This window comes from Psammomys obesus, unplaced genomic scaffold (assembly GCF_907164565.1).
Source record: "Psammomys obesus unplaced genomic scaffold, mPsaObe1.curated_primary_1811, whole genome shotgun sequence".
Classification (NCBI taxonomy): Eukaryota; Metazoa; Chordata; class Mammalia; order Rodentia; family Muridae; genus Psammomys; species Psammomys obesus.
The window spans coordinates 19,596,803-19,607,515 of NW_026596057.1; the positions used below are offsets into that span (position 1 = coordinate 19,596,803).

General features: G+C 41.4%; 1 protein-coding gene across 1 annotated transcript; it reads right to left on the reverse strand.

The window, feature by feature from the left end:
- Positions 1-1,547: 1,547 nt before the first annotated feature.
- On the reverse strand, positions 1,548-2,814 carry LOC129689393 (N-alpha-acetyltransferase 11-like). The gene is made up of 2 exons (XM_055624586.1): positions 2,312-2,814; positions 1,548-1,855 (listed from the first exon to the last, which is right to left on the reverse strand). Exons 1-2 carry the CDS (start codon positions 2,705-2,707, stop codon positions 1,598-1,600), a joined length of 654 nt encoding a protein of 217 aa, XP_055480561.1. The 5' UTR covers positions 2,708-2,814; the 3' UTR covers positions 1,548-1,597.
- Between the last annotated feature and the right edge of the window lie 7,899 nt (positions 2,815-10,713).

A 10,713-nucleotide genomic window follows, 5' to 3' on the forward strand; every position in this document is an offset into this window, starting at 1 on the left:
TAGGTCCAGCCATGCATACTCCTTAGTTGATGTCTTAGTCTCTGGAAGCCCCCATGGGACTGGGTTAATTGTCTCTGTTTGTCTTCTTGTGAGGTTCCTGTTCCCTCCAGATCCTTCCATCTTTTCCCCAACACTTCCACAGGATCCCCAGAGCTCTGCCCCATGACATATGCAAGTTCCAGCAGATGTCTCCATCCAGTGCTGCCTGGAGCCTTGCAGATGATAGTTAAGTCAGGCTGCTGTCCGCAAGCAGAGCAGAGCATCATTAATAGTGTCAGGGGCTGGCTCTCTGCTGTGGGGTGAGTCTCAGGTTGGACATTCCCTCAATCTCTGTTCCCTTTTTGTCCCCGAACTTCTTGCAGGCAGGGTAATTTTTGGATCAAAGGTTTTGTTGATGGGTTGTTTTTCCCCTCCTTCCACTAGTGCTTCCTGGCTAGGAGGTGGTCACTTCAGTCTTCTTTCAACACCCCCCCCCCCCGCCTTAAGAGTCTCAGCTAGAGTCACACCCATATCCTCCCAGAAGCCTACCCTGTTCCAGGCCTCCAGCTTGACAAAAAGATGTCTCCCCTCAGTTTCCCTTCTTGTTCCCAGCCCACTCACCTCCCATCCCAGTTCTCCCCACATCTGATCCTCATCCTTGTTTCCCCTCTCCATGCCATCTCCTGCCCGGTTTCCTCTCTTCATCCGCTTCTGCTGTCTCTTCTATTTCCCCTTCCAAGTGACATTTAGGCACTCTCCCATGGGCCTTCCTTGCTACTTAGCTTCTTTGGGTCTGTGGATTACAGCAGGGTTACCCTGTGCTATAGTTCTAACATCTGCTTATAAGTGAGTACATAGCATGTGTGGTGTCTTTCTGGGTCTGGGTTACCTCACTCAGGATGATCATTTCTAGTTTCATCCATTTGCCTGCAAATTTAACGATGTTTTTTTTTTAACTCCTTTTTTAATATTTTTATTTTTTCAGGTTAGATTGCAATTTAATTTTTGCTTGTCCTTTCCTTAACATCTCCAAATTATGCTTTCGTTGAAGTCCAATACCTACCACCTTCTCCCACTGGGAAAGGGAACATTCTTCTTCAAAAAGAGGGAAGGCAGGGCAGAGCAAAGGCAGTTTCCAGAGAAAGCAAGGGTAAGCAATTTCCACCAGATAGGGGCTCAGGGGATAAGAACTAACTTGATTGTCCTGCCTATTCCAAGAAATAAGACCCAGAAAATATTGGCAAATGCTGAAAGCTGGGGATCTTCTTGAGTTGTCCCCACTTCCTGCTTGGCATTCAAGGAGGAAACCTGCAAGATATACACAATCAGTGCAGTAGTAAACAGGGTACGAGGGCAGCATAGAAGCCAAGAAAGGTGCTGCCGTGGCAGTCCTCAAGCTTCCCCGGTTCCTGCTCAGCAGGTCCTGTGTGCAGATGTGCCGTCATGATCACATAGGTTAGTTTTATGTGGAAGGTTGCTGCTAAGCATGAAAAATGAGAAGGCACTGGGGTCACTGTGAGATGACCCTGGAGCACGTAGTGCAGATCACAGCAGGCACAGGGTTCCCAAGAAAAAAAATGTGGCTAAAATACAAGGACCTGTAATGCTCAAGCAGGGTCTAGGCAGTAGAGTCCAAGTCCTGCAAGCTGTCTTTGCTGTCACTGCCACTATCATCTCCACCCAGGTTTTCCTGCTGACAAGCTTCTTCAGAACCAGGGAGTGTGCTGCCCTGGTTCTCCTGGTTCTCTCTGAAACCCAGCAACACATATTTGCTCTTCTTCAGCACCATCTGGCGTCTCAGCTCATCTGCCATCTGTGAGAGGTCTCTCTTCATAGCGTACGCATCTTCTCCATCTGCATAGTTCTTGGGCTCCACCTCATGCCAGAGCCAGCCAGCAGAGTCGAACGGTTCTTGAGTTGGGAGTGAGGATTAAAATTAATAAAATAAACACACAGCACACAGGAAACTTTTTAAAGGTCCAGACTCGACAGCCACAGCAAAAGACAGACTGCTGCAGCAAGCAGTGTCAGCAGCAAGCCTCAAGTCTCTGCCTCCTCTCCAGCCTTCATCTTCAGTAACTGTCAGCCTGTCTTTTTATTGTAGAGTTTCTGAGCCAGAGTAGAAACATCTCAGAACAATGGTTAATTTCCACAAGGAGTCTGAGGAAGAGGTGTGATCCTCACAAGCTATCCCACCTGCTGTCACAAACAAAAGGAGATGGACTTGCAAGTTCTCTGCCTTTAGTAAAGGCCTGCTGAAAGGCCTATTTAAATCTCTCCACCGAGATTTAAATATCAAAGCCGGCAGCTTGGAGTCATGGCTCCCGACAACCTCACTAACCTGGAAGTTCAGGGTGTTGGAATACAGGTGCAGGGCTGCTTGGTTGCTCTTCCTGACATGCAGGGACACATACTTGGCACTGAAGTTTTCAATCATAGCCTGTGAGGCCTGATCCATCAGCTTCTGGGCCAGGCCAAGGCGCCGGTGGGAGCGTTTCACAGTCAGTGAAGTGATGTGTCCATGAAGGACATCATCAGGATCCTCTTCCATTTTGGCAAGGACATAACCCACAATCTTCCCATCTTCATCCTCAGCAATGTAGGAGAGTTGGGGCCAAGAGAGGCCATGATAGAAATAGTACTTCATCTGGTAGTTCTCAGGAAGGCAAAGGAGGTTGCAGTGTTGCATGTTCATCAGGTCATCAGGCCGAGCACTGCGGATGTTCATATTGGCAGCAGATAGGCCTGTCCGACTCGGGAGAACCAGAGAGGATGCCACGGAGCACAAGCGACACCAACACCGTTTGCTTTAAAACAGCTGGGATATCCAAACAGGACTCATATAAGATGAGGAAGATCTCCCACTATCTTCCATTTCTTCTCGGCAATGCTGTACAGAACCTCGTCCATCTTCATGCAAGTGGGGTCCCAGTCGTGTCCGAAACGAATGACGACCACGCGGTCCTCCTCAGAAAGAATGGCCTGGTCTACCTGCCAGCCATTGTGCAGATGCGGAAGCATGTACGACATCTTGAGCAGTCCCGCGGGGCCAGACACCACGAGCTGCCGGGACCACACCCCGTGTCTCCATGTCCACAGGGGCCCCAAGGGGCCACACCGGGCGACCTCTAACCTCGTGTTGTTGTGTTTGTTTTTAATAGCTGAGTAGTATTACATTGTGTAAATGTACCACAATTTCTGTACCATTCTTCATTTGAGGGACATCTAGGTTGTTTCAGTCTCTGGCTGTTATAAATAAAGCCATTCCGAACACAGTGAGCAAATGCCCTTGTTTTGTGGTGGAACATCTTTTGGGTATATTCCCAAGAGTGATACAGCTGGGTCTTGAGGTAGAACTATTCCCAGTTTTCTGAGAAAGTGCCAGATTGATTTCCAGAGACACTGTACATGTTTGCAACAGAACCTGTACAGTGGGCCAGCAATAGAAGAGTGTTCCCCTTTCTCCACCTCTTCTCCAGCATGTGCTGTCACTTGAATATTTGATCTTAATCATTCTGACTCATGTAAGATGGGATCTTAGTTATTTCGATATGTATTTCTCTGATGGCTAAGGACACTGTGTTGCTTTAAGTGTTTCTCAGCCATTCAAGATTCTTCTGTTATGAATTCTCAGTTTAGCTCTGTACCCCATTTTAAAATTGGATTTTTGATTTGTTGATGTTTAATTTCTTAAATTCTTTGAATATTTTAGATATTAGCCCTCTGTCTGATGTAGGGTTGGTGAAGATCTTTTTCCAGTCTGTACGCTGCTGTTTTGTTCTATTGACAGTATCCTTTGACTTACAGAATCTTCCCAGTTTCATGAGATCCCATTTATTAATTTTTGAATTCAGAACTTGTGCTGTGGTGTTCTGGTCAGGAAGTTGTCTCCTATGCCAAAGATTTCCCCATTTTCCCCATTTTGTCTTTTAATAGATTTAGAGTCTCTGGTTTTATGTTAAGGTCTTTGATCCATTTGAACTTGAGTTTTGTGCAGGGTGATGTATTTCGGTCTAATATTATTTTTCTACATGCAGACATCCAGTTAGACTAGCACCATTTGTTGAAGATGTTTTCTTTTTTCCGTTGTATAGTTTTGGCTTCTATAATTTGGGAAAATTAAGTGCCTGTAGAAGTGTGAGCTTATTTCTGGGTCTTCATTTTGGTTCCATTGATCAACCATTCTGTTTCTATACCAATATCATGCAGTTTTTACTAGTATTTCTCTGTAGTATAGCTTGAAGTCAGGGACATTGATACCACCAGACATTCTTTTATTGTACAGAATTATTTTGGCTATCCTGGGTCTTTTATTTTTCCACATGAAGTTAGTGGTTGCTCTTTCTAGGTCTGTAAAGAACTGTCTTGGAATTTTGATGGGCCTTGCATTGAATCTGTAGATGGCTTTTGGCAGCATGGGGATTTTTACCATGTTAATCCTAACGATCCATGAGTATGGGAGACCTTTCCATCAGTTTCTTTCTTCAAAGACTTGAGGTTCACTTGCTTGGTTAGAGTTATACCAAGATGTTTTATATTATTTGTGGCTATTGTGAAGGGTGTTGTTTCCCTAATTTCTTTCTTAGCCCTTTTGTCACTTATATAAAGGAGGACCTTTTTTGAGTTAATTTTGTGTCCAGACGCTTTACTGAAGGTGTTTATCAGCTGTAGGAACTCTCTGCTAGAATCCTTGGGGTCACTTACGTAAACTATTATACCATAGTGAATAGTGATACTTGGACTGCTTCTCTTCTGATTTCTGTCCCTTTTATCTCCTTTAGTTGTCTTATTGCTCTAGCTAGAACTTCAAGTACTATATTGAAGAGATATGGTGAGAGTGAACAGCTTTGTCTTGTCCCTGATTTCAGTGGGAACATTTTAAGATTCTCTCCATTTACTTTGATATTGGCTATTGGCTTACTGTATTCTACCTTTATTATGTTTAGGTATGTACCTTGTATCCCTGATTTCTCCAAGGCTTTAAATATGAAGGGGTATTGGAATTTATCAAAGACCTTTTCACATCTAATGAAATGACCACAGTTTTTTTTTCTTTCAGTTTGTTTATATGGTGGATTACGTTGATGGATTTTCATGTTAAACCATTCCTGCATTCTTGGGAAGAAGCCTGCTTGATTATGGTGGATAATATTTTTGATATGTTCCTGGATTTGGTTTGCAAGTATTTATTAGTTAAATTTTTATGTTTTACAATAGTTACATTTTATTCTCTTTGTATCCCTGCTGTAGCCCCTCCCTCATTCCTTCCCAATCTCCTGCTCCCTCCCTCATCTCCTCCCAGCCCCTCTCTAAGTCCACTGATAGGGAAGGTCCCTCTTCCCTTCCATCTGACCCTACCCTATCAGGTCTCATCAGGACTAGCTGCAATGTCCTCCTCTGTGGCCTGGCAAGGTTGCTCCTCCCTCAGGGGGGCGGTCAAAGAGCAGCCACTAAGTTCATGTCAGAGACAATCCCTGTTTCTCTTACTAGGGACCCACTTCTGTGGGCTACATCTGAGCAGGGGTTCTAGGATATATCCATGAATGGTCTTTGGTTGGTGTATCAATCTCAGAAAAGACCCCTGGGCTCAGATATTTTGGTTCTGTTGCTCTCCTTATGGAGCTCCTGTCCTCTCCAAGTCTTACTAATTCTCTTTCTTTCATATTAAAGAAGGGGTTTGCAGGTATTTTATAGAGTGTTTTTGCATCAATATACATAAGAAAGATTGGTCTGAAATTCTCTTTCTTGGTTGGGTCTTTGTGTGGTTTAGGGATCAGGGTGACTGTGACCTCATAGAATGGTTTTGTAATGTTCCTTCTGTTTCCACTTTGTGGAATAGTTTGAAGAGTATTGTTATTAGTTCTTTGAAGGTCTGGTACAATTCTGTGTTAAAACCATCTGGCCCAGGGTTCTCTTTGGTTGTGAGGATTTTGATGACTACTTCTATTTCCTTAGGGGTTATAAGTTTATTTAAATTGCTAACTTGACCTTGATTTAACTTTGGTAAGTGGTATCCATCAAGAAAATCATTTCATTTAGATTTTCCAATTTGTGGCGTACAGGTTTTTGAAGTATGATCTAATGATTTTTAGAATTTCCTCAGTGTCTGCTGTTATATCCCCTTTTACATTTCTTACTTTATTAATTTTGATACTCTGCCTCTGTCTTTTAGTTAGTTTGGCTAAGTGTTTGTCTATATTGTTGATTTTCTAAAAAAAAACAGCTCTTGGTTTTGTTGATTCTCTTTATTGTTCTCTTTTCTTCTAGTTGTTGATTTCAGCCCTGAGTTTGATTGTTTGCTGCCGTATACTCCTCTTGGGTGTGTTTGTTGCCTTTTATTCTAGAGCTTTCAGGTGAGGCGGTAAGTTGTTAGTGTGGGCTCTCTCCACTTTTTTATGAAGGCTCTTAGGGCTCGAACTTTCGTCTTAGTCTTGTTTTCATTGCATCTCATAAGTTTGGGTATGTTCTACCTTCATTTTCATTGAATTCTGTAAAGTCTTTAATTTCCTTCTTTATTTCTTTCCTGACCCAGTAGTCATTGAGTAGAGAGTTGTTCAGTTTGCATGAGTTTGCAAGCACTCTATTGTTTCTGTTGTTGAAGTCTAGCTTTAACTATGGTGGTCTGATAGAATACAGGGTGTTATTTCAATTTTCTTGTATTTGTTGAGGCTTGCTTTGTGTCTGAGTATGTGGTCAACTTTGAAGAAGTTTCATGAGGTGCTGAGAAGAAGGTGTATTCTTTTCTGTAAGTATCTGTTAGGTCCAACTGACTCATAATGTTCAGTTCTATTATTTTTCTGTTTAGTTGCTCTCTCAACGATCTGTCCATTGGTGAGAGAGGAGTGTTGAAGGCTCCCATTATTAACATGTAGGGTTCAATGTGTATTTTAAGTTTTATTAATGTTTATTTTACAAATGTGGGTACCCTTGCACTTGGGGCATTTTGTTCAGATTTGAGAGGTCATCTTGGTGAATTTTTCCTTTGATGAATGTAAAGTGCCATTCCCCATCTCTTTTGATTAGTTTTGGCTGAAAGTCTTTTTTATTAGATATTAGAACATCTACTCTAGCTTGTTTCTTGGGTCCTTTTGCTTGGAAAACTTTTTCAAGCCCTTTATTTTGAGGTATTATCTATTATTATTGCTGAGGTGTATTTCTTGTATGCAACAGAATGATGGGTTATGTTTACACACCCATTCTGTTAGCCTGTGTTTTTTTTTTTTTTTTTTTTAAATTAAGAGTTGAGGTCATTGATGCTGACAGATATTTACAACCATTTGTTACTTTCTGTTATTTTGATATTGGTAGTGGTAGAGTGTGTGTGTGTGTGTGTGTGTGTATGTGTGTGTGCTTCCTCTCTTTTGACTTTGTGGAGTTACTTGTTTCCTTTGTTTTCCTGGGGGTAGTTAACCTTTTTGGGTTGAAGTTTTACTTCTAGTATCTTCTGTAGGGTTGGGTTTATGACTATGTACTGTTTAAACTTGGTTTTGTCATGGAATATCTTGTTTTCTCCATCCATGGTGATTAAAAATTTTGTATAAGAGTCTGGGTGGACATTTCTGTTCTCAGTTTCTGCATGACATCTGTCCAGGCCCTTCTGGCTTTTATAGTCTCTATTGAGAAGTCAGATGTAATTCTGATAAGTTTGCCTTTATATGTGACTTGGCCTTTTTCCTATGCAGCTGTTAATATTCTTTATTTGTTCTGTATATTTAGTGTTTTGATTTTTATGTGGCAGGAGGATTTTCTTTTCTGGTCTTATTTATTTAGTGGTTATTAGGCTTCTTATATGTTTATAGGCATTTTTTTTTGTTCAGGTTGGGGAAATTTTCTTCTATGATTTTGTTGAAAATATTTTCTAGGCCTTGGAGTTTAGAGTTTTCTTTTTCTATTGCTATTATTCTTAAGTTTGGTCTTTTCATAAATGTCCAGGATTTCTGTGTTAAGAGATTTTTAGATTTAACATTTTCTTTGAGGTATCAATTTCTTCAGTTGTATCTTCTATACCTGAGATTCTCTCTTCCATCTCTTGTATTCTGTTATTGATGCTTGTGTCTGTAGTTACTGTTCTCTTCCCTAGGTTTTCCATCTTCAGGATTGCCTTGGATTGTGTTTTCTTTATTGTATTCTTACCATTTTAAGTCTTTTCTGTATGAATGATGGAAAAGGAGAAAAAATAATGGTTTGAAGTTTGCATTGGGTACACACAAATCACTGGCATTTGCATTGTGCTAAAGAGATATGAAGGCAAAAGGATGCAGTGTCATCAAGGAGCTTCTACAGTATATCTCTCTCTCCTTCTCTCCTTTTCTTTTTTAATTTTATTTTTTTCACAATTTATTCATTATATATCCCAATTGAAGCCCCCTTCCTCATCTCCCTTCAGTCCCACCCTCTATCCTTCTTTCCCCCATACCCTTCCCCCAGTCCACTGAAAGGGGGAGTTCACCATTGCCACCTGCCAATAGCTTGTTACATCTCATCAGGACTGCTTGGATTTTCTTTCTCCTTGGCCTGGCAAGGCTGCATCACCAGGGACAAGTGATCAAAGAGCGGGCAACCAAGTTCATGATAGAGGAAACCCCTGCTCCCCTTATTCGGAGATCCACATAGAGACTGAGCTGCCAATTGGCCACATCTGAGCAGGGGCTCTAGGTCCTCCCCATACATGGTCTTTGGTTGGTGCATCGGTCTCTGCAGGACCCCCTCAGCTCAGATCCTTTAGCTTTGTTGGTTTCCTCGTAGGGCTCCTAATCTCTCCATCCCCACCCCTCTCTTTTTCTATAAGACTCCCGGTGCTGTGCCCAAAGTTTGGCCATGAGTCTCAGCATCTGCTTTGATCCACTTTTGGGTGGAGCCTTTCAGAGGACCCTCTATAGTAGGCTCCTACAGTTCTCTCTCTCTCTCTTTTTTAGATTTATTTATTTTATTATGTATATAGTGTTCTGCTGCATGTACAACTGCATGCCAGAAGAGGACACCAGATCTCATTTTAGATGATTGTGAGCTACCATGTGGTCACTGGGAATTGAACTCAGGGCCTCTGGAAGAGCTGCCAGTGCTCTTAACCTCTGAGCAATCTCTCCAGGCCCCTAAAGTTCTCTTAACAACTCCCTATTTTGACACTTTTATATGAGAGACCCAGCTGTGACCGAGGAAAACAGGATGGTGTTACTTTGACATTGCAGTTGTTATTGGGGCCAGTGGGGTTCTGTGTGTTTCTCAAGAAGACAACATATATAACATGAAATGAAGGATTGTTTCACTGTTGTGCCATAAACATCCAAGTCCATAATGAGTTGAATGAGGAAAGAAAGTCTAGAAAAAAAGATAAAACCATTCCTTTGTTCTCCCAGAAATGGCAAGAGAGGAAAGCTGAAAACTGTATCAGAATATAGTTTTCATTTTTTTGTCATATGTGATTTCATAGTTTTTCTATACCTACTCAAAATAAAAGGGCAAAGGAAGTAACACGCAAACACACACACCACACACACAGTTTTGTTAAGATGTTGCTAATTCAAAGCTAGTTACTTTAGACCATGAAGAATATGGACATCTGAACCTAAATAAAGAGGCTCAGAGCATATGAGTTACTTAGAGTAGTGAAGAAACTAACAATAAGAAATGCAATTACGTCTGGCCATTATATCAGGAGTAACTATATGACTTTACCAACTCCTGAAAAGTAGGATAGCTTCTTGAGGAAGATGCAGAAAATTTGCTCTTGCTAAGCAGTCTATGGAATTCAAGAAATGTAACAGCAATAGTTTAAATGACAGGAGCTAAGTGAATTTAGGTGCTATTGTGAACAGTAGATGGCTTATTTGATGATTTTCTTTATGATTGTTCCCTCCTCCATGCAAATATTTATTTATGCCTCCCTTTCTTCCTTGGAACAGTAGGTAGCCTGCCTTTTCAACTTCTTGCCACGATTGTTACTTATCATTTTTCTTCCCCACCAGGCATTGCCATACACACAACCTATTATTTTCTTGTTTCCATCTACAGACTCATGTAACAGATGGTGAAGTGATTATGACAGGCCTTGCTGTAATATGGTTATTAAGAGCCTACAGCATACCAAGACAACAACAAGAGTTACGGTGCCCTTACAGATGCTGCCAGGTTAATATAAACCTAAGCTTTGCCACATTTCCAGAGTTCCAGACAAAACTGAGTACATGCCTATATCATTTCCCACAGAGATGGTTTTTAAAGGTTTGGTTTTATTTGCATGAGTGTGTATGTGTGTGTGTGTGTGCCACACATATGTGGGTACCTGTGGAGGCCTGAAGAGGGGGTGGTATTTTCTGAAACTGGAGTTGTAGCCATTGTGAGACAAAGCACAAAGGTGCTGGGAACCCAGATCCAGTCCACTGGGAGATCAACCAGCACTATTAGCTGTTACTCATCTCCCCAGTTCCTATCAGCTTACTTCAGCTTCAATCGTGGTTCACATTGATATACTAAACAATAATGAACATCTGATTCCATTAATGAGAGAAAGAAGTATTAGGTAGAGAAGGGCAGGTTTTAATGTTTATGAGTTTCCTGCTAAACCTACTCAGGGAAAGAGCCTTGGGCACAAGGTCCTTTCTTTCCCTTTATTCTGCCTGTCCTTAATGCTGAATTTAATATCTTTGAAATATAGTTGAGATTAAAAGTCATTTACTTGCAAGAAGGATATTCTCAGGAGCTGTGAAGAAAACTCTTGATGAAATTATTGTTTTT

Coding starts and splice junctions, on each gene's coding strand:
- LOC129689393 (XM_055624586.1), bottom strand. CDS start 2,707: ATGAACATCCGCAGTGCTCGGCCTGATGACCTGATGAACATGCAACAC. Junction 1,856..2,311: donor TGAACTTCCAGGTTAGTGAG/GTTGTCGGGAGC, acceptor CTCTGGCATGAG/GTGGAGCCCAAGAACTATGC.